The following is a 24242-nucleotide window of genomic DNA, read 5'->3' on the forward strand; positions in this document are numbered from 1 at the left end:
TTTGGAACCAGCACACCATCATTTGTGTTACATTCTATTGTTCAAATCAGGTCACATAGCTGAGAACAATGTCAGGGGCAGGGAAATTTACTCTATACACCTTGGGGCTATGGTAACACTGGGGTGCATGATACTACCACAGGGAGTAAAGATCTGTGGCTAATAATTTAATTCACCATAATCTTAAACACTGAAATCCTAGTTGAGGGCAGAGATTCTCCATCTGGAGAGAAGCTCAGAATTTGCAGAGAAGTGCTCTTTCAGCTTGCTCCTTTATGAAGCCCAGCTCCCATCTGTTGTTTGTAAATAAAAGAGAACGGGTTTTGTCTGTTGTGCATGTTTTCTTTTCTTTTCTTTTTTTTCTTTGAGACAAGGTCTCGCTTTGTCACTCGGGCTAGAGTGCAGTGGCACAATCACAGCTCAATGCAGCCTTGACTTCCTGGACTCAAGCGATCCTCCCACCTCAGCCTCCTGAGTAGCTGGTACTACAGGTGTGCACCACTACATCTCACTAATTTTTAAAAGATTTTATTAGAGACAATGTCTCACTTTGCTGCCCAGGCTGGTGTCAAACCCCTGGCCTCAAGTATTCCGACCGCCTCAGCCTCCCAAAGTGTTGAGATTACAGGCATGAGCCACTGCAGCCAGCCCCATGAAAGAAAAAGTTTTGTTGTTATTTTTCTAACCTGTACAATTTGTATTGACATCACATTGGTGATGACTAATGTGTGGGGTAACTGACATTCTTATTTAGGGTGAAGAATCTCTGTCTTAATTTTTCATGACTATTTGCACCTCATTCTTGAATCTATCTCTAGTTTCAAGGAGGAATATGGGAAGGACAATTCACTGGACTATGTGATACCATTGGCAGCATTTTCCCCTGAAGGTCCAGAGAGTTTAAATCAAATACAGTCACAATGATAATGCTATTTACTCTTTTTTATATCCTTGGGAAAATATAGTTAATATGCTATATCTAACTGTGAGAAATTATATGAATGAAATATAACCTGTGACTATATACTTTACTTATTTATTTTGTAGAGACAAGCTATTGCTCTGCCATCCAGGCTGGAGAGCAGTGGTGTGATCATAGCTCACTGCAGCCTCGAACTCCTGGGCTTAAGGGATCCTTCCCTCTCAGCCTCCTGAGTAGCTGGGAATACAGGCACACATCACCAACCCCACTTTTTTTACTTTTCATACAGATGGGGTCTCACCGTATTGCCCAAGCCAGTCTAAAACTCCTGACCTCAAGCACTTCTCCCACCTTGGCTTCCCAAAGAGATGGGATTATAAGCATGAGCCACCATGCCTAGTTTATGCCTTTTTTTTTTAATTGACAACACAAAACACAAAATTTGTCTTAGCTTATGGTTCATTGATTATTTAAATCTACAGTGTTCTATTTCTTAAGAAAATAAATACTGATCATTATATAATGACTGACTTTTTTTACATTATTATTTTTTGTGCTGATTCTCCAAACAAAAATGATTATTGTGAATTTGTAATAAGGACTGTTTTTTGATAATCATTATTCCTCATTGTGCCATTTTTTGGAGCTGTTCTCTAAGAGTCCACGAGGTATGCTCAGGGACCTAATGAACAATTTTAGGGCAGCAATATACTCCTACCTGCCCTCACAAGAGATAGCTCTGAAAAAACAGGTGCAGATAGCAAAACTTTCAACTTTTCACAAAACCAGAAATATCTAAGCAATCATGCTTTCTAAATTTGCTTGCTTGTACTTGTTGCTGGTCTAAAGGCAATTCATGAAAGTATTCCAAAGAGGAAAAACATGATAGATTTACATGAACATTTCCTAATTCAGGAAATGGATCTCATCAGACAAAATAGTTCCAAAGAGACCACAGGGCCACATAAACCTGAAGTCTGTTATCCTTTAAGATCTCACATTCATTAATTCATTCAACAAACCTTTAGTAAACAACTACTATTTGTTCAGGGGCTTGAGGTGCAGAGATGAAGAAGACAAAATCTCCAATCTTAGGACACTCCTATTTTGCTTCGGAAGGTAGATGAATTTGATTTAGATCACAGCTTATGATTTTTATTTTCCTTAAAATAAATTACTATGATGCATTTAATTGTAACTAAATAAACAAGCCACCGGAGTTTAACGCATTTATACAAAAGCAAAAATCAGATCTGACAAAACAAGTGGTAGAAATTACACCAAAGTTTGAACACCTACTTTTCCTCATGGAAGTGTCAGTTTTTAGGAAAATACACTTTTTGTTTTATTTAGGTCATCTGAATGATTTGTACCTTGAGACTGGCACTGCTGATCATCAGAGAACTCAGCTGGTATCTCAGGCTCATGAACTTTCTGTTTTTATTTTTTATTCTAGGGAGCCCTCAACCTGTCTGCAATACCAGCTCCTTCAGACAGCATGGACCTCTCATCTGTGATGGCTTCAGGGACTGTGAGAATGGCCGCGATGAGCAAAACTGCACTCAAAGTGAGGGAGGGTCCTCTGTGCCCTGCTGTTCCACCTATGAAACTCTTCTAAATCAGGACAAAAATACCTCTGAGGGGTTAGGGGTTAGGGCAATCAACTTGTCCCAGTTTCTCTGGAACTTTTCCAGTTTTAGCACTGAAAGCCCTTGTGTTGGGAACCCCTTTAGTCCCAAGGGGACAAATAGGGACACTTGGTCACTCTAAATGGGGTGGAATGTGTGTGTATGTGTGTATGTGTTCATGTGTGAATACTGGCAGATTTTTTTTTTCAATTTTAAAAAATTTTAGTGTAAAAACACTTTTTTTCTTTTTTTAAAAATTATTATACTTTAATTCTAGGGTACATGTGCACAATGTGCAGGTTTGTTACATAGGTATACATGTGCCATATTGGTTTGCTGTACCCATCAACTCATCATTTCCACTAGGTATTTCTCCTAATGCTATCCCTCCCCCAGGCAGGCCCCAGTGTGTGATGTTCCCTGCCCTGTGTCCATGTGTTCTCATTGTTCAGTTCCCACCTATGAGTAAGAACATGAGGTGTTTGGTTTTTTGTCCTTGTGTTAGTTTTCTGAGAATGATGGTTTCCAGTTTCATCCATGTCCCTGCAAAGGACATGAACTCATCGTTTTTTGTGGCTGCATAGTATTCCATGGTGTATATGTGCCACATTTTCTTAATCCAGTCTCTCATTCATGAACATTTGGGTTGGCTCCAAGTCTTTGCTATTGTGAATAGTGCCACAATAAACATACGTGTGCATGTGTCTTTATAGTAGCATGATTTATAATCCTTTGGGTATATACCCAGTAATGGGATGGCTGGGTCAAATGGTATTTCTAGTTCTAGATCCTGGAGGAATCTCCACACCGTCTTCCACAATGGTTGAACTAATTTACACTCCCACCAACAGCGTAAAAGCTTTCCTATTTCAGGCCGGGCGCGGTGGCTCAAGCCTGTAATCCCAGCACTTTGGGAAGCCAAGACGGGCAGATCACGAGGTCAGGAGTTCGAGACCATCCTGGCTAGCACGGTGAAACCCCGTCTCTACTAAAAAATACAAAAAGCTAGCCGGGCGAGGTGGCTGGTGCCTGTAGTCCCAGCTACTGGGGAGGCTGAGGCAGGAGAATGGCGTAAACCCGGGAGGCGGAGCTTGCAGTGAGCTGAGATGCGGCCACTGCACTCCAGCCCCGGCGACAGAGCGAGACTCCGTCTCAAAAAAAAAAAAAAAAAAAAAAAAAAAAAAAAAAAAAGGCGTTCCTATTTCTCCACATCCTCTCCAGCATCTGTTGTTTCCTGACGTTTTAATGATCACCATTCTAACTGGCGTGAGATGGTATCTCATTGTGGTTTTGATTTGCATTTCTCTGATGGCCAGTGATGATGAGCATTTTTTCATGTGTCTGTTGGCTGCATAAATGTCTTCTTTTGAGAAGTGTCTGTTCATATCCTCTGCCCACTTTTTTGATGGGATCGTTTCTTTTTTCTTGTAAATTTGTTTGAGTTATTTGTAGATTCTGGAGATTAGCCCTTTGTCAGATGGGTAGATTGCAAACATTTTCTCCCATTCCGAAGGTTGCCCATTCACTCTGATGGTAGTTTCTTTAGCCATGCTGAAGCCCTTTAGTTTAATTGCATTCCATTCCTCCTTGAAGAGGTCCTTCACATCCATTGTAAGTTGGATTCCTAGGTATTTTATTCTCTTTGTAGCAATTATGAATGAGAGTTCTCCCATGATTTGGCTCTCTGTCTGTTCTTGGTGTATAGGAATGCTTGTGATTTTTGCACATTGATTTTGTATCCTGAGACTTTGCTGAAGTTGCTTAGCAGCTTAAGGAGATTTTGGGCTGAGATGATGGAGTTTTCTAAATATACAATGATGTCATCTGCAGACAGAGACAATTTGACTTCCTCTTTTCCTAATTGAATACCCTTTATTTCTTTCTCTTGCTTAATTGCCCTGGCCAGAACTTCCAACACTATTTTGGATAGGAGTGGTGAGAGAGCACATTCTTGTCTTGTGCTGGTTTTCAAAGGGAATGCTTCCAGTTTTTGCCCATTCAGTGTGATATTGACTGTGGGTTTGTCATAAATAGCTCTTATTATTTTGAGATACGTTCCATCAATACCTAGTTTATTGAGAGTTTTTAGCATGAAGGGCTGTTGAATTTTTTCAAAGGCCTTTTCTGCATCTATTGAAATAAACATGCGGTTTTTGTTGTTGATTCTGTTTATATGATGGATTACGTTTATTGATTTGCGTATGTTGAACCAGCCTTGTTTCCCAAGGAGGAAACCAACTTGATCGTGGTGGATAAGCTTTTTGATGTGCTACTGGATTTGGTTTGCCAGTATTTTATTGAGGATTTTCACGTCGATGTTCATCAGGGATATTGGTCTAAAATTCCCCTTTTTGTTGTGTCTCTGCCAGGCTTTGGTATCAGGATAATGCTGGCCTCATAAAATGAGTTAGGGAGGATTCCCTCTTTTTCTATTGGTTGGAATAGTTTCAGAAGAAATGGCACTAGCTCCTCTTTGTGCCTCTGGTAGAATTTGACTGTGAATCCATCTGGTCCTGGATTTTTTTTTATTGGTAGGCTATTAATTATTGCCTCAATTTCAGAACCTGTTATTGGTCTATTCAGAGATTCAACTTCTATCTTGGTTTAGTCTTGGGAGGGTGTATGTGTCCAGAAATTTATCCATTTCTTCTAGATTTTCTAGCTTATTTACTTAGAGGTGTTTATAGTATTGTCTGATGGTAGTTTGTATTTCTGTGGGATCGGTGGTGATATCCCCTTTATCATTTTTTATTGAGTCTATTTGATTCTTCTCTTTTCTTCTTTATTAGTCTTGCTAGCGGTCTATCAATTTTGTTGATCATTTCAAAAAACCAGCTCCCAGATTCACTGATTTTTTTTGAAGGGTTTTTTGTGTCTCTATCTCTTTCAGTTCTGCTCTGATCTTAGTTATTTCTTGCCTTCTGCTAGCTTTTGAATGTGTTTGCTCTTGCTTCTCTAGTTCTTTTAATTGTGATGTTAGGGTGTCAATTTTAGATCTTTCCTGCTTTCTCTTGTGGGCATTTAGTGCAATAAATTTCCCTCTACACACTGCTTTAAATGTGTCCCAGAGATTCTGGTATGTTGTGTCTTTGTTCTCATTGGTTTCAAAAAACATCTTTATTTCTGCCTTCATTTCGTTATTTACCCAGTAGTCATTCTTGAGCAGGTTGTTCAGTTTCCATGAAGTTGTGTGGTTTTGAAGTATCTTTTTAATTCTGAGTTCTAATTTGATTGCACTGTGGTCTGAGAGACAATTTGTTGTGGTTTATGTTCTTTTACATTTGCTTAGGAGTGCTTTACTTCCAATTATGTGGTCAATTTTAGAATAAGTGTGATGTGGTGCTGATAAGAATGTATATTCTGTTGATTTGGGGTGGAGAGTTCCGTAGATGTCTGTGAGGTTTGCTTGGTGCAGAGCTGAGTTCAAGTCCTGCATATCCTTGTTAACCTTCTGTCTTGTTGATCCGTCTAATATTGACAGTGGGGTGTTAAAGTCTCCCATTATTATTGTGTGGGAATCTAAGTCTCTTTGTAGGTCTCTAAAGACTTGCTTTAAGAATCTGGGTGCTCCTGTATTGGGTATATATATATTTAGGATAGTTAGCTCTTCTTGTTGAATTGATTCCTTTACCATTATGTAATGGCCTTCTTTGTCTCTTTTGATCTTGTTGGTTTAGTATCTGATTTATCAGAGACTAGGATTGCAACCCCTGCTTTTTTTTCCCTTTCCATTTGCTTGGTAGATCTTCTTCCAACCTTTTATTTTGAGCCTATTTGTGTCTCTACACATGAGATGGGTCTCCTGAATACAGCACACTGATGGTCTTGACTCTTCTTTTTTATTATTATTATTATACCCTAAGTTCTAGGGTACATGTGCCCAACGTGCAGGTTTGTTACATATGTATACATGTGCCATGTTGGTGTGCTGCACCTGTTAACTCGTAATTCTTTATCCAATTTGCCAGTCTTTGTCTTTTAATTGGGGTTTTAGCCCATTTACATTTAAGGTTAATCTTGTTATGTGTGAATTTGATCCTGTCATTATGATGTTAGCTGGGTTTTTTTTGCCCATTAATTGATGCAATTTCTTCATAGCATCCATGGTCTTTACAATTTGGCATATTTTTGCAGTGGCTGGTACCAGTTGTTCCTTCCCATGTTTACTGCTTCCTTCAGGAGCTCTTGTAAGGCAAGCCTAGTGGTGACAAAATATCTCAGCATTTGCTTGTCTGTAAAGGATTTTATTTCTCCTTCACTTATGAAGCTTAGCTTGGCTGGAAACGAAATTCTGGGTTGAAAATTCTTTTCTTTAAGAATGTTGAATATTGGCCTCCACTCTCTTCTGGCTTGTAGGGTTTCTGCTTGTAGGGTTTAGTGTGATGGGCTTCCCTTTGTGGGTAACCTGATCTTTCTCTCTGGTTGCCCTTAACATTTTTTCCTTCATTTCAACCTTGGTGAATCTGACAATTATGTGTCTTGGGGTTGCTTTTCTCGAGGAGCATCTTTGTGATGTTCTGTGTATTTCCTGAATTTGAATGTTGGCCTGCCTTGCTAGGTTGGGGAAGTTCTCATGGATAATATCCTGAAGAGTGTTCTCCAACTTGGTTCCATTCTCCCCATCACTTTCAGGTACACCAATCAAATGTAGATTTGGTCTTTTCACATAGTCCCAAATTTCTTGGAGGCTTTGTTCGTGTCTTTTTTCTCTAAACTTTTTTTCTCACTTTATTTCATTCATTTGATCTTCAATCACCAATACCCTTTCTTCCACTTGATTGAATCAGCTACTGAAGCTTGTGCATGTGTTGCGTAGTTCTCGTGCCATGGTTTTCAGCTCCATCAGGTCATTTAAGGTCTTCTCTACACTGTTTATTCTAATTAGTCATTCGTCTAATCTTTTTTCACAGTTTTTAGCTTCCTTCCAATGGGTTTGAACATGCTTCTTTAGCTCAGTGAAGTTTGTTATTACTGACCTGCTGAAGCCTACTTTTGTCAACTTGTCAAAGTAATTCTCTGTCCAGCTTTGTTCCATTGCTGTTGAGGAGCTGTGATCCTTTGGAGGAGAAGGGGCACTCTGGTTTTTAGAATTTTCAGCTTTTCGGCTCTGGTTTCTCCCCATCTTTGTGGTTTTATCTACTTTGTGTCTTTGATGTTGGTGACTTACAGATGGGGTTTTGGTGTAGATGTCCCTTTTGTTGATGTTGATGCTGTTCCTTTCTGTTTGTTAGTTTTCCTTCTAACAGTCAGGTCCCTCAGCTGCAGGTCTGTTGGAGTTTGCTGGAGGTCCACTCCAGACCCTGTTTGCCTGGGTATCACCAGCGGAGGCTGCAGAACAGCAAATATTACAGAGCAGCAAATAGTGCTGCCTGATTCTTCCTCTGGAAGCTTCATCCCAGAGGGTCACCCACCTATGTGAGGTGTCTGTCAGCCCCTACTGGGAGGTGTCTCCCAGTTAGGCTACACAGGGGTCAGGGACCCACTTGAGGAGGCAGTCTGTCCATTCTTAGAGCTCAAATGTCATGCTGGGAACACCACTGCTCTCTTTAGAGCTGTCAGACACGAACGTTTAAGTCTTCAGAAGGCGTCTGCTGCCTTTTGTTCAGCTATGCCCTGCCCACAGAAGTGGAGTCTATAGGGGCAGTAGGCCTTGCTGAGCTGTGGTGGGCTCCGCCCAATTCGAGCTTCCCAGGATGTTTTGTTTACTTACTCAAGCCTCAGCAATGGTGGATGCCCCTCCCCCATCCAGGCTGCTGCCTCTCAGTTGGATCTCAGGCTGCTGCCCTAGCAGTGAACAAGGCTCCGCGGGCGTGGGACCCGCCAAGCCAGGCATATGTGCCATATTTTCTTAATCCCATCTATCATTCATGGACATTGGGGTTGGTTCCAAGTCTTTGCTATTGTGAATAGTGCCGCAATAAACATACATGTGCATGTGTCTTTATAGTAGCATGATTTATAATCCTTTGGGTATATATCCAGTAATGGGATTGCTGGGTCAAATGGTATTTCTAGTTCTAGATCCCTGAGGAATAGCCATACCATCTTCCACAATGGTTGAACTGATTTACACTCCCACCAACAGTGTAAACGCATTCCTATTTCTCCACATCCTCTCCAACATCTGTTGTTTCCTGACTTTTTCTCTTTTTTTGAGAGAGAGTCTTGCTCTGTTGCCCAGGCTGGAGTGCAGTGGTGCGGTCTCAGCTCACTGCAACCACCCGCTCTGGGTTCAAGCAATTCCCCTGCCTCAGCCTCCTGAGTAGCTGGGATTACAGGTGCACACCACCACACCCAGCTAATTTTTTAATAATTTTGGTAGAGATGGGGTTTCACCATGTTGACCACATTGGTCTCGAATTCCTGACCTCAGGAAATCTACCCCCTCGGCCTCCCAAAGTGCTGGGATTACAGGCATAAGCCACCGCCCTCAGCCTTTTCCTGACTTTTTAATGATCGCCATTCTAACTGGTGTGAGATGGTATCTCATTGTGGTTTTGATTTGCATTTTTCTGATGACCAGTGATGATGAGCATTTTTTCATGTGTCTGTTGGCTGCATAAATGTCTTCTTTTGAGAAGTGTCTGTTCATATCTTTTGCCCACTTTTTGATGGAGTAGTTTTTTTCTTGTAAATTTGTTTGAGTTATTTGTAGATTCTGGAGATTAGCCCTCTGTCAGATGGGTAGATTTCAAACATTTTCTCCCATTCCGTAGGTTACCTGTTCACTCTGATGACAGTTTCTTTTGTAATACTGGCAGATTCTTATTGCTTACTTGCTTTTAATGATACTCAGGATTGTAGGATACAGAGGACCTGATGTAGGGGAACTTGCCAAATACTGGAATGGAACACTTTCCACTCTCACCCTTGCAGAAACAAACCTCCAGGGTTGTGAACAAATGTGTTGTAATTCACAAGTCTGTCCATTTTGCCTCCTACTGATATAAAATAACTGAGAATGGCTGTGATTTTTGCTCAAAAGTTTTCTTGGAGAATAAGAGAAGGTAATAGCAAAGAGGCTACAGCCTGAAGCCACTGATATGTCACACTTCTTCACATCTCACCTGCTGTAGGAGAAAGAAGAGGTGGTTTGATTGATTCTCAACAAAGCCTGCCAGCCTTCAAATGGCTTTTCTTAAGTGAAGACACACATCACTCTGAGGTTGCTTCACTTCTTTTTGCCATTTATCCCAGAGCAGTAAACACCAATCCTGTGATTAAATCATTTTTTATGGGGTTTGGAGTTTTTCATTCAAATCTCATTCACTCAAATTTGTTTCTGGCTAAGGAAAGCTGTTTCTTCTTTTGTCCATTTTTAGGTATTCCATGCAACAACAGAACTTTTAAGTGTGGCAATGATACTTGCTTTAGGAAACAAAATGCAAAATGTGATGGAACAGTGGATTGTCCAGATGGAAGTGATGAAGAAGGCTGCAGTGAGTAGAAATTCATTCCTTTGGATTCCTGTATTCCATCTTCAGTTTACCTGTTTTTTATATTTTCATTCCCTTCTTGGTGTATTTCACTTGATCGAGGTTGCCATAGCCAAAATAAGAATAGTAACTATTGGCAAACTGAGTCTGAAATTGTTTCTCAGAAATAAAAACTCTGGAATGGATTCTGTCGTCTTGATAACAGCATTAATGAATTAAATTTTTATAATGAGAACTTTCACTTTCTAATAACTTTAATCAAAGGGGAAGATCTTAAATAAAAAACCCTGTGAGAAAATAAATAGAAACTGGAACGCAGTGGATGACTTGTTAATAATGCCTTATGTTATGAACAATATCAAGTGTTGTTTCTTTCTTTAGGTTTGACCCAATAACTAATCTCCCACATGCTCCTATTAGTCATGTGGCCACTAATTGGCCATGTGGCAACATGTAAATTATACATCTTTACCAATACTAGTTACACTGGCAAACAATTGCTCTGATAACTAGTTTTCCCAGTAGGTTTCCATTTGTTCAGGTCTTATAAATCTTTTCCCAAATACTTTCTGTCACATCAGCACAACTTCAAGGAAATTCTCAATTCATTTACATTCCTCTTTACCTGACAATCTAAGTCCATAGGCAGCTGTTTATGTCAGTTCAGCTGTTACAACAGGTCCCCCTCCTCCCCTCATGCATTGTGGTATAGAGACTGTGTCAGGGCATGCTTCAGGAAGGAGGGGGTGGTTTGTTCGTACTGGTTTTGGACAGACTCACATGTTCTCTGTCCTCTAGATAAGGAGATTTCAAATTGCTACCTAGTGAGTCAGTTCCCAGACAGCACTAAAACTGGCTTAATTTCTAGTTTTTCTTCCAAGTTTACCTTTAAATCACATGCCCTTTCTCTACTAAAGCCTGCAGCAGGAGTTCCTCCACCCTTCACCGCATCATCGGAGGCACAGACACCCTAGAGGGAGGTTGGCCGTGGCAGGTCAGCCTTCACTTTGTTGGATCTGCCTACTGTGGTGCCTCGGTCATCTCCAGGGAGTGGCTTCTTTCTGCAGCCCACTGTTTTCATGGAAACAGGTAGGATATCACCGTCTTTACTCTCAAGTGGCACTCTGTGGCCACAGACAACATATCTGCCCTCAAATGGTGGGAAGCAGATCCCCGTTGGGGACATTCAATCAATTCAATTGAGCTTTCATTTTTTGGATCCCACTTGTGTGACAAACATTTTTTAAAGGTATTATTGGTATAAAAAAAGAACACAAAGAAAACATCAAGAACGTATAGGCTTTTACTAAGGTTGAGAAAATAAGATAGGGCTTTTAATTCAGAGGGAGCAAACTTAAGAGAATGTGTGGAGAATGTGGAGAAAAATGGGCACTGGAGAGTGACTGGAGAATGGAGATCCCCATTTAATATAGGAGGGGGATCCTGGAGAGGCCCATTAGGATTGGCTTTGGAAGGGCTCTGTCTTTACCAATGGGATTATTATGGGATAGATGCTCTTCCAGCTAAGGGTAAGAGGACATCTTAGAAAATAACCTCACTTAAAATTTAAACTTACTATTAGAATCTACTAAATCTTAGGTTAAAAAAATCATTCACTTCTCATTCTGTATTTTTTTTTTTTTTTTTTTTTTTTTTTTTTTTTTTTTTTTAGTATTTCAATGAAATTATACAGTTTGGATATTTGTTTCTCCTGGAAATTATAGGATTTGTATTAATTATTAAGATAGCTTCACAACTGTTTGATTATTAGTCTCAATGCTGTGAAACTGCTCCAAATAATGTGCTAACCCTAATATTTCTTTAGGTGTCCATTGCCACTCATGAGACATCAGCGAAGCAGATTGTGACCAAAATTTTGGGGCTTCCTTACTTTTTTCACTCCCACCTTTTACCCCACTGTTATGCTGATGGAGATGGAAGCTTCACATGGAGATTACAAGTCCTTCTGTGACTCGTGCAAGGTCACAGAGGTCAAGATTGGGATTCTTGAAGGACTGATGGGAATGGCAGTTGGTGACCCTATGAATGGGCATTGTTGAACAGTAACAGTGGTGATCATTAAGACTTCCGGTAGTTTGCCAGAAGGAATTTCACTAAATTCCTGCTTATAACACTTTGATTTCTAATCTATCTTGGTATTCACATCATTTGAATTTGGTAGTAGGGTTCTCCATCAAATGCCATTGTCAGCATAAATAGGAAGAATGTGACAAATTAATTCTAGTTACCAACATTCTTGACCTGTGTGTGGTTCATGAAATACCAGTGGCAAGAAAATGTCCAAGCATTTTCTTAGGATATTGTTGAGTGAATTTTCTATAACTCGCCACTCCGAATACAGCTTACTTCATTTCTGACTTTATGAGGGAGACAAAGGAGGCTCACAGTTATGCTTTCTGCCATAGTCCCTGGACAGAGCCAGTGGCTATAATAAGGCCCTGGAAGTCAGACCCTTCTTTTTCAGCCCTCAACCCTTTGGAGTGCTTGTTTGCAAACTATATGTGGTTCTCTAAGCTGCTAATTTTATGTTTCATTGCTCTTCTATCAGGCTGTCAGATCCCACACCATGGACCGCACACCTTGGGATGTATGTTCAGGGGAATGCCAAGTTTGTCTCCCCGGTGAGAAGAATTGTGGTCCACGAGTACTATAACAGTCAGACTTTCGATTATGATATTGCTTTGCTACAGCTCAGTATTGCTTGGCCTGAGACCCTGAAACAGCTCATTCAGCCAATATGCATTCCTCCCGCTGGCCAGAGAGTTCGCAGTGGAGAGAAGTGCTGGGTAACTGGCTGGGGGCGAAGACACGAAGCAGGTATGAATGTGTATGAATGAATGGTCATGCCCTTCCACTGCAAAGGATGATAAGGTGTCTATGTAGTGCTTTAGGGTTCATAGAAAGGGTTTGTGTATATCATCTCCTTTGAACCTCCTGACAACTTTGGAAGGTTGGATTGGAGAAGGGTATTGTTATTCCTTTTTAATGATGCTATCCACCTGCTTTAAAAGAAGCAGGGCTCACCTCATAAAGAGGGAGAGGACTGTGTATGAGCAAGGCAGGATTTTTTAACTAGATAGTCATGGGCCCTTTTCAAACTTTGAAGGGTATGTTATGTTATTCACTAGAGAAGGAGCAATTCCTCCCTTTTCATGCAAAGAAATGATTCATTTATAAAGGAGAGAAGGACACACATGCACATCCCACTATGTCAACTCATAGGCAACAGTCTGGAAGACTATGTGGTATGTCCTGTGCCTGTGTAATTGGCTAAGGGAAGAGAGTGAGGGCTGAACTTCAGACTGTCCTTAGTTTTCAGACCAAAAATTCAGCCCTGGAGGTTATACCAGCCTGGATTCGGTCCACCCAGAGGAGATACCTTTTTGCAATTCCTCTGACAGGAGAGGACATCTTTTCAATATGCGTAAAGATCAAGCTGTATAGTAGGGAAGTCCCTACGGCTACCCTGCCAAGGTTTTTCATGGTCCAGGATTCAAGGTGGGACTTCGAAGATGTAGTGAGGGGAAGAATCCAATGCTTTGTGAATGTATCCCCAAACCCTAGTGCTAATATTTTCCCTTGGTCTTTCATTCACCTCACATTCTTCTGTCGTCCTTTTCAAGGGTTTAGGACACATACAGCATCTGTAATTCCTGAACCTTACCCTGCAGCCTCATTCTGACACTCTAAAGTGTGGGCTGTTTCTCAAAGGCAGCTTCTCACTGCTTTCATTTAGTTATTGAAGGAGTAATACCACCAGCTTGGGCCCACCAAGTCTCAGGGTCCCAAGGAGGGAAGGCAGCTGACTGTGTGAACACTTGTAACTTTGATAGGTTACTGTGCTCAGTGCTTTGATTACATTATCATATATCACAGGAGGAAAGCATCTGCCCAACCAACTTATCATGAGATGTTTTCTTTATAAGCCTGAGTATGTGTGTGCGTGCTTATTTTTCTGAATCATCTTAGCCAGGTAGGTTCAAAAGGAAGTGAAAGGGCTATATGCAAACTATTAGGTTTTTATGGTTCGTCAGAGACTCCCACATATCAGTTATGCTGCTCCATTTAAAGAGCTCTCTTGAATAGTAGATATTAGTAACAACTGTTGCTGACTCATCATTCTACTGAAAACAGGAGGGAAATGGTGAGGAATATGACACAGTTGTTCAAGTAATTGAGTCAGACCTTGGGTCTGAATCTTGTGTTACTTGCTAGCTGTGTGTCACTGGGCAAGCCCTTTAATCTCCTAACCCTCCATTTCTTCATCAGCAAAATGAGGATAATAGTAGAATCTACCTTAAAGAATTGCTGCTATGAGGGTAAAAGGAGATAATGTGTGTTAACTTTTCAAATGAAGCCCTGAATACATGTAGCCATTACCACTAACACCATTTGTACTTCCAATGTGTTTTGCAGATAATAAAGGCTCCCTTGTTCTGCAGCAAGCAGAGGTAGAGCTCATTGATCAAACCCTGTGTGTTTCCACCTATGGGATCATCACTTCTCGGATGCTCTGTGCAGGTGTAATGTCAGGCAAGAGAGATGCCTGCAAAGTAAGTCACTGACCCTTTCCCTTGCCTAACATGTTGTGCTTTCCATAAATGCTTTCTCACTTAATCTACATAACACTGGGAAATAACCAGGGCAGGTATTTCCCTTAATTCACCTGAGCTGCCCAGATATTATTTATCATCCAGTTGCCTAAGATCATGGAGATATATTGAAATAATTGATTCTATAGAACTCAGTTTTCTATAATGTGCTCCATGTATTTTCCTTCAATATTTAGAGGATGAGGTCAGCATTCATCAATCTGCCATAATTTTCTTATAACCAATTTATTTCCTATTTCCTTAGCAGCTGTCATTTAATTTCTAAAATTTGCAGGATTTTATGTACTCATTCCTTTGAAGCATATACTGGGAGAAAAAGGAGAGGAATGGAGAGGTGACAAAGAGTACTCATTTGTAGTTCGCTGCCCTGGCAGTGGTAAAGTTGGAGGTCACCGTTGGGGTGACATTTCTTGGAGCCTGAGATTCCAATCTATGCAGTTACCTACATGATCACCAAAGAGTAAACAGATGATTTAGGGCAAGCTTGTCCAACCCATGGCCCACAGGCCATATGCAGCCCAGGACAGCTTTGAATGCAGCCCAACACAAATTCATAAATTTTCTGAAAACATAATAAGATTTTTTTTTGCAATTTTTTTTAGCTTATTAGTTAGCATTAGTGTTCGTATATTTTATGTGTGGCCCAAGACAATTCTTCTTCTTCCAATGTGGCTCAGGGAAACCAAAAGACTGGCCACTCCTGATTTAGAGGGTGAGTAGGACAGTGGGAGCTGTTCTTTCATCTTTCCACAATCTTAGCGATGATGCCACAAAACTCATCCTATAATAATGACTTCTATCTTCTGAGCTCCTATTTTGTGGCAAGCACCATGCTAGGTTCTTTACATAAATTTATTCTAATCATTCTTTTTCCTCATTTTATAGAAGAGGAAACTGGGCACAGAGAGGGCAAGTAAATTGCCCAAGGTCATACAGCTAGTAAGTGTAAATGTCTGAGCTGGGATTTGAACCCTTGCCTCTCTAATGCTAAGGGTACTCTATTTTGGGTGCTTCCCATAGCTAGTCAGTTACTCAGCCCTGTTCCACATAGCCACGAGTGTTTACTTAAACTTAGTAGAGTTGATGTGGTGACAATTAAAATGACGACCCCAGTTTCCCTACTAGTTGGAATTTTGCTAATCAGATATAAGATCATGATTTGGATACATGGGCAAATTTGTTGCCTCTGAGTAAGCTGCAAGATTATCTACCCTCTAAAATAGGAAAATAAAACCTAGATATTATAATTTAAAGGATTAATACTGTGGAAATGATGTTTATACTTTGAATTGTTTAAGCCTTTGCTTAGAGGAATTGAGATATCAGAAAGGACTCTCAAGTGAGAGTGATTTGTTTTTGATAATTGTGGACCAGTAGTTGTTAGGGTTTTTTCACTGGACCTGGCTAACTAAACAGGGTCTCTTCTTCTCCATGGGGCTATGAGCTAATCACTGAAGTTGCATGGCCCAGAGATAGAAGTCAACCTTCCAAGATAACCATGCCTCATAAGGTTGTTGTGAGGATTAAATGTCTTTAAACAATTCTTATCACATGGCTAGCACTAAATAAATGTTAGCCCTTACTACTACTACTACTACAACTACTACTACTACTATTACCAACACCACCACCACCACGATCACCACTAGTATTATTGAGATTTATTATTTGTTTAGGGCTATGTGAGAGTTGTTTTCTCCAGTAAGAATCTTCTAATGTTATTCTTAGCCTAAAGAATCATGTTTTGTCTAATGAATGCAGCTGTTTGATTATTGGAAGAACAATTATAAAATGATAGAAGTTTCACATTACTTTTTGACACTTCCCAAATTACACAGTGATTAGCCAAGCAAAAACATGTCATAAGAGGACTCTTGAACACAGTTCATTAGATACAATAAAGATGAAACCGATGATCAGGGGACCAATTTACTTTATACTTATTGTTTTTTTGTGTAGGGAGATTCGGGTGGACCTTTATCTTGTCGAAGAAAAAGTGATGGAAAATGGATTTTGACTGGCATTGTTAGCTGGGGACACGGCTGTGGACGACCAAACTTTCCTGGTGTTTACACAAGAGTGTCAAACTTTGTTCCCTGGATTCATAAATATGTCCCTTCTCTTTTGTAATTGTACCAGTTGTATTTTTACTGTGATTTATGTTAAAAAATAGTTTAAAATGATGCAATAATTGCCTGGGTGTGGTGGCTCACACCTGTAATCCCAGCACTTTGGGAGACCAAGGCGGGCAGATCACGATGTCAGGAGATTGAGACCATCCTGGCTAACATGGTGAAACCCTGTCACTACTAAAAAAAAAAAAAAAAAAAAAAAAAATTAGCCGGGCATGGTGGCAGGTGCCTGTAGTCCCAGCTACTCAGGAGGCTGAGGCAGGAGAATGGCGTGAGCCCAGGAGGTGGAGCTTGCAGTGAGCCGAGATTGGCCACTGCACTCCAGCCTGGTTGACAGAGTGAGACTCCATCTCAGTAAATAAATAAATAAATAAATAAATAAATAAATAAATAAAATGATGCAATAATTATTAATAAAATCAGTCCCTTACATTTTCTTTAAACTGGAAATGTCAGATTGCATACATTTAATAATAAAATTAGTCCCTTACTTTTTTTCAACTGAAAATGTCAAATTGCATACATTTAATACTGATTGAAAGACAGATTAATACGTGTTCCATAAAAAGTTTTCCGAAGGGAATAACTAAATTCATTCTTAAGTACAAAAGGTAATTGATTCAGAGATGGAAGAAACCTAAAGTAATGTTATGAATCAAGCCTTTAAAATAAAATAAAAAAATAAGGGAGCTGTTCAGGGATCCTTATTTTATGTCCCTATTCATGTTCAGATATTTATAAAAATTAGAGCAAATTTGACTTATTAAAATAAGAAATTCCAGTAAAAACCATACCTGACCATCAGCATTTTCAAGAAACTAAATGTACAAAATATCTTCTTTGCAAATGCAAATAAAGCAAAACTCGGTTATTGACAGAATAAGTACCAATATTGTTGCTTTATAAACCAATTTTATCTAACCATATCATAGTGGACCATCTTCGCCATGGCACATGGTAATGTTGTGTACAGAGAAACCAACCAACCAACCAACAAAACTGACAGCAACCATTACTAAATGGCAGAATAAAGCATCATGGTAATTGAATTGAAAGCATGTATATGAGATTCAAAGAAATTGTTGTAATGCTGGTCAGCAAAAAAAAGGCAAAGAAATTTTTGAATGATTGTTGTGAAAGTGGAATTTTTCAGAAAAATTATCATCTGACTTTTGGTTATTTCCTAAAACCCCATGGATGAGACTTTCTTTTACTTTCAGACTCTTATAATACCTTACATAGTTGTAAATCTATAGCACACTCTCAATGTATCTTAGTTCTTGATTTATTTTATCTTGATTTAGAGGGTTTCATACTTGATCTCTGAATATTCTTTTCATCAACAGAAGCCAGAATTGATGTACCACCAAATGAGTGAAAACAACAGAAAAAAGAGTGATATTATTTGTTTTCCTGTTATAAAGTCAAAGCAGTAATAACAATACTATTATCAGGTAGGGTCTATTAATAGAATAATGCACAGAACCTTAGGAAATCTTAATGTAACAGCAAAAGGAGAGAGAGCAAAAGTTGTCATCCCCCAGGCCAGATAACTTTTTCAGTTCACAGAACATACTTCTATTTGTTAAAAGACTGTTCCCTCAGATTAAGGATAAAACATCTTAATAATACCTCTATGAATGGGCCTCAAAGGTTTCAGTAAACTGGTTATACGATAGTGCAATTCAGAGGGCCAAGTCTACCACTAATTCAAAAGGGAGGACTTGGCTACTGAATCTACTGGACAGAAGAGCAAATTAGGCTGATAGTTCTTATAATCTACATTTATTTTGTCTGGATGGCTGTGACCTATATACAAGGTGAATTGTACTTTTTACTTTATGGTCATTTCTAGGGCATAGAATTGTTCTTCACAAAATACATGAAAACCTTTGCCTAAGTCTGTGATCTCAGTTATGGGATGGAGGAGGGCTGGCATGATCTATGAAATCGATTAGAGGGAGTTTTTGAAAGCACATGTATGCACTACCACTATAGGCCCTCACTGGTATGAAAGTGAGTACACTATGTTCCTTAGCAGTGCTGGGGCAGGGAAAAGGTTGAAAATCAAACCTAACTTACTTGGATATTGCATGTTAAGATGCATTTAGAACCTGAATGAAGTGTGAATATCTACTTCAATCTTGCAAAGGTGTGAAGTAAGGCAAGCCCCAAGAATGGTTTTGTTAGCAGAGCAAAATGGCCTTCATAAACCAAGACAGCAGCATTTCACATGCTATGTTATTGGGGAGAATTTGTAGGGACTCATGCCCTCTTTCACAGTGCCTTGAAAATAGCACAGTGAAGCACCACAAGCAGCCATTTCTCAATTGTTTTCTACTTGATTAGCTTGAGTGACTGACCCGGTTGCTGATGTTTGGAGTAGTACTACTTGCCATCTGACAACACACAGGAACAAACTGTTGCGTATTCCAGAGTCACTGACCTATTTGAAGGGAATGAGATGCTTTGGTGTGTTGGTGATATCACTCTGATGATGTCACTTTGTTTTTTTGGTTTATATGATAACCATTTAGGAAATTATTTGCTTCTAAAAAGGATTTAAAAAGAAGAGCAAGTACTATTACAAAAAAGCAACATCAAAAATCTTATATTGGTCAGCAAATATGTTTTAATTTTTTAATGTTATTTAAATTGGACTCTTCAAACAGCCTAAAGCAATTGAGTCAATAATAATTTTAAATTATATTGAAGAAATCTATTTTTGAAATAATAGTGCATTTAAAAAGCTACCCTTATGTAAATAAATTCTGAAGGAATTACAAAAACAAATCTAGGTAGAGTTTGGTTCCTCATTCACAAATGCTTGACTTTCATCAGAATCATTTAATCTAAACTTGGTTGTACCTCTAGGGAGAAACACCTCTTCCTAACTTATTCTGAATCCTTAGTGTGGAGTGAAACTGGCAGGATGAAGAAAGTCTTCAGGTACAGTTGGGACTCTCATCTGCATTCTAGGTCAGCTGTCTGGAGATTAAGAAATTTGCAGTTAACCAGAACAGGAACAGGTTGCAAATAAGAATTTAAGTAGTTCAGGTAATATGGGAGGTGTCAGCAAGTGTGAGTGATCAGGAATACAGGACAGGACAGGAAGAAAAATCAATATCAAAAGAAAACTTTGAATCAAGGGTTAGTGCTAGGTGCTAAGGGTCGGGGGAGGGTGGGTATTAGCTACAAAGACACAGGTAATGTAATGGAGCATTTACTGAGATCCTCTCATTTTTCAGGCACAGGAATAAATGCTTTACCTTAATCTTCCTGCCTCTGCTAGGTAGGAATTATTTTATAAGAAAACAAACAGACATTAAACAACTTGCCCAAGAACACACAGATAGTGAGAGTCTAAAATTGATCCTACTTCTGTCTGCCTTCAGAACTTATATTCCTTCCACTGTAACATAAGGACAAGGGTTAGGCATATGGAATTACAGAAATGCATTCAAATCTAATTGCAGAATACATAAACCTTGCTTAACAGTACTCAAAATGCATTAGAAGATGTGGTTTAGGGTGTGCATGAGACAGGAACAGTTGCTTTTTGATTCTCTAGGGGAGTGAAGGAGGCTTTAGGTATCTATGCCTGGAGAAACCAGGCTTGGAGATATCTACTATCCATCTGATGTGAGAAAAAAATCTCATATTTAGGCTGAACTCCTGCAATCAAATGAGGGAACTATGAGAAAAGTTTTCTGGACCCTGGGTAAGGATGGGGGTGGGGAGAATCAGAAGTTTGAGAGGTCTCAGTGCTTCCAGTCAGGTCTGCATGTTTTTGTGACTACAGATCCTATCAAGACCTCCCTGCAAATTCCCACACCCTTCAATGGCTCTAGTTCTTAATCAGTCTCCAGTCCCTTTTAGGCCTAGGGGTGTTAACAGTGTTAACAGCTTCGCACTATTGCTAGTCCCTGGGTACCTCACCATTCCTTGTTGATTCCCTTAACCCTTGCTCCTTAGTTAAAAAGCCTGTTCAAAAATCCCAGCTGAGAATGCAGCCTGATTCTTGCAGGATCTGCCTGTTGGAGCAGAAGTCAGTGCAGGTCAGCAGATGAGTCACTGCAGACTCCCCTTAGCAGGCGGATGGATCCAAAGTTCAGGGGATCTGGTAGCAGGCACCAGACAACTGGAGACAGGATATCTAGGCTGTGTCTCAACATCAGGCACTGAATATGCCAGACTTTTGGACTCAAGTCAACATATTTGGAGTGGAGCTGATTTATATGCTTCTTGTTAATGATCTGGTCTTAATGTGTGTGTGTGTGTGTGTAAGGCCCCTCCCCTCAAAGATAAATAATAATGGTCAATATTTATGAGTGCTTGCTGTGTCAATCACTGTTCTGAGTGCCTTGCTTACAGCAACCCTTGTAATCCTGGTAAAAACTATATTAGGAGGGTACAAATATTACACCACCTTTCCAGGCGAGGACGTTGGCACAGAGAGATGAAGCCCGAGGTCTCACAGTGAGGAACCCTCTGGGTGGAGAATAACCCAGGTACACTGGTTTTAGAGTCCACCGTCCCCAGCACCACACAATACTGTCTCTGTGCCTGACTCTGGACTTGACGAGGAAGTGTGTTGGTGTATATTATTCACCTTCATATACTCAGAACCTAGCACCATGCTGGCACGAGGCATGGTTATTTCTTGATTGAATGAATGCACTTTTGCTAGACCGCGACGACTGTGGCAAACCCCAACAACCAACAGTTTGTGGGCTTAGATTGCAAACTTTCCTCCGTTGGACGGTGCTGCCGGGCCCATCCTTTCCTTACCACAGCCCGACACCCAGGCAGCCCCTAAACGCAGATGGTCTGCATCTGCAGGCGCGGGGAAAGGCATAGCAGGCAGCGCCCTGAACAAACCAGAAAAACAGCCCTCGGCTCTGGAGCCCACTGCGGGCACGGCCTTGGGTGCTCTACCCCGCTCCGGGGAGTGGCCGCCACTCACCGCTCGCCCCTCCCGTCGGCTCCGGTCTGCTCCAGCCGCCCGAAGTCCGCGGCGCCCCGCCCAGTGGGTGGAGTGTGAGGCGGCGAGGTCGCTAGACCCTGCTTTCGCTGTAGCCTCCAGCGGAGCGACTCAGACCTTCTCCGCCCGCCCATGGACCTGGCCCAACCCTCACCACCCGTAGACGAGCTGGAGCTCTCGGTGCTCGTGCGGCAGCCAAACGAGCACACGCCTCTCAATGGTACCGTCAAGGTCTTCCCTTCTTTGGACGAGGAGGCCCCCCCGGCCGAGGTAAGGTCCCCTTGGCGCTGGCCCTAACTTGCCAGCGACGGGACAGTAGTAGGACCCCGGCCTGGCACCCGCGAGTTTCGGGTTTCCAGCCAGGCGGGGCGTCGCCGGCGCCGAGCGAGGGTGGGGCGCGCTCGAGTGCTCTGAATGGAGCCGAGTAACCGCGACACCCTTCGGCCGGAGCAGTCCCCTCCCCAGCCCCTGGGATCCTCCAACCCCTCCGACCCCCGAAGCGCTTTAGGAATCCTAGTGGTGAGCTGTGGCCGCTCCTGTTTTCAGATACTCCGGAGATAGAGGTGGTTTTTTAAAGTTATGTAACTTTTAATTCAGTTTTTCTTTTTTCCAGTAGGGAGAATGAGAATGACAGATGGAGTCTCCTCCTTCTCTCAGAATCTCTTACGCCTTCCCCTTACCTTCACTGCCTTGCCACGTCTCTCCCTCGCCTCCACCCACCTCGCCGCAGCTCCCAGCCGTCTTCCATGCCTACCATCCGCCAAGCACTTTCTGCCTTCTCCCAGCCTGGCCATTCGATTCTGCAGGAAGAGAGATAGGGGAGAGCACAGGGGAGAGAAAGCGGTCAGAAGAAGGGGTAGGGCTGGCGTGGGGATGGTGCGGGCGGGTCGGGGGGCAGGTGGAGGTGAACTTGCCCTGCTCAATTGAAAGAAAATAAGTTCAAAGTTCTTGTCTCGAAGGATGAGACTTCGCCCACCTTGCTTTTACCTCCTCTCAATCCCTGGCGATTTTTAGGCCAAGCTCTTTTCTGCTTCAACCTTAGCAATGATGGAAACATTATTCGCTCTCATCAAAGACTTGTAAAACATCAGAGCTTTGACTTCCCAGCCATCCACCTTCTGATTAACTGTTAAGATTGGCTTGAGGTTTTCTGGGTACACAGAACTCCCCATATTGAGCCCCAACCTCATCTTTCTAGGCCCCACTCCTCCGCCCCCAACTTTTTGGCTGCCCAGCTGTTGATTTTAGGGATAAGCAGGAAATTCAAAAGTTGAAAGCATTGCTTTTGTTCTACATTGACTCCTGCACCTATTGCAAAGTCTGCTTTTATAGGTACTCTGGAGAGTAATTTGGAAACTTATTTCTGAATAAAATATGAATACCACAGAAGAATGAAGGTTGAACAGAGATAGTCTGGTCACCAGTGCAAGTGGCCACAACTGTGAACTTGGTGTATGGGTCCTCCAGGACGGTGTCTACGAATGGGAGTTGGAAATACTTGCCTCAGATTAGACAGACCCGGACACCCTAAAGACTCCCTAGCTTGGGACTGAATCCAGAGATCGAGTCACCACTAAACAATGTGTCCCAGGGGCAAGGCTGTCCCGTAGTGGTAATGTGTGCCTAACTCGGGCTTCTGTGAGGCCTGGGAATGCCTTGTTGAAAACAGGTGATGGGTAGAACATGCCAAATCCATGCAGGGTTATTAGTATTCTGTAATTGTTTAGCACCTACCCTGTAGCAAGGTTGTTTCATGTTCTCATGACGTCCTTGTTAGTAAGGTATACACAGATACCCTAGACTTCTTTGTAAGTTAACTTTGTAGGTCGCCCAATAGGAGAGCTGTCCTCAGTAACAGGATGGAGTGAAGGCGAAGGGTTACGGGAGCACTTGGAGTGTCTTCAAGGAATGCTTGGACTTTGTTAAAGGGAAATCTTTAACAAAGAAAGAAAAAGCATCATCTAATGTGATAATTATTCTGTTTTTTTCTATAAAATAAGGTGAAGTGTATTTCAGTTAGAAAAGCAATACATATAGGCTCATTAAAAAGATTCAGACAAGATTCAGACACTTAAGAATTTTGTGTGTTGGTCTCTTTGAACTGTATATTAAGATTTCTAATTTTGAAATGTAGCTGAAGTTCATGTATTTTCATTAACCCTGTTTAGTAACTGTCTTGTGACAAATACTTTTGATGCATAAATGCATTTTATTATCATAACTAACTTAAGAGGAAGGCATCAGTATTCTGGTTTGTCAGATTAAAGATGCTGAGTGAAGAAATTGAGGGAGGCTCAGAGGAGTTACCAAAATGCTCAGGTTCCCTCACTGGTGCCTCTGAAGCCTGAACGTGTGTTTTTTAGATCTCAAAACTATGCTGTTTCTGTTGATTTATTCTATCTATTATCTATCTATCTATCTATCTATCTATCTATATTTAATTTAAATATATGTCATATATAATTTATACTCATTTATTTATAGTTGCCTACATTATTAATTATTA

The 24242-nt window shown here is 40.9% G+C and overlaps 2 protein-coding genes across 8 annotated transcripts in view; both read left to right on the forward strand.

Annotated features, from left to right (window-relative positions):
- Positions 1 to 16931, forward strand: part of TMPRSS7 (transmembrane serine protease 7) — a 40489-nt gene extending 23558 nt beyond the window's left edge. For 3 of the 6 annotated variants that reach the window (XM_030939272.1, XM_010361057.1, XM_030939269.1), the window contains 6 exons: positions 2379 to 2489; positions 9873 to 9989; positions 10904 to 11075; positions 12556 to 12824; positions 14424 to 14560; positions 16580 to 16931. In XM_030939272.1, coding sequence (XP_030795132.1) covers positions 2379 to 2489; positions 9873 to 9989; positions 10904 to 11075; positions 12556 to 12824; positions 14424 to 14560; positions 16580 to 16750 — 977 coding nt within the window. In that variant the 3' untranslated portion in view covers positions 16751 to 16931. The remainder of the gene's footprint in view (positions 1 to 2378; positions 2490 to 9872; positions 9990 to 10903; positions 11076 to 12555; positions 12825 to 14423; positions 14561 to 16579) is intronic. The other 3 variants (XM_010361058.2, XM_030939255.1, XM_010361059.2) reach the window with 1 other exon arrangement.
- Positions 16932 to 21781: 4850 nt separating this feature from the next.
- C1H3orf52 (chromosome 1 C3orf52 homolog) overlaps positions 21782 to 24242 on the forward strand; it is a 32971-nt gene continuing 30510 nt past the window's right edge. Inside the window, exon 1 of one of the 2 annotated variants that reach the window (XM_010361052.2) lies at positions 21782 to 22006. In XM_010361052.2, coding sequence (XP_010359354.1) covers positions 21869 to 22006 — 138 coding nt within the window. In that variant the 5' untranslated portion in view covers positions 21782 to 21868. Of the gene's footprint in view, positions 22007 to 22522; positions 22593 to 24242 lie in introns of those variants that run through there. The other variant, XM_030940901.1, reaches the window with a different exon arrangement.

This window comes from Rhinopithecus roxellana, chromosome 1 (genome assembly GCF_007565055.1).
Source record: "Rhinopithecus roxellana isolate Shanxi Qingling chromosome 1, ASM756505v1, whole genome shotgun sequence".
In the NCBI taxonomy this organism is placed as follows: Eukaryota; Metazoa; Chordata; class Mammalia; order Primates; family Cercopithecidae; genus Rhinopithecus; species Rhinopithecus roxellana.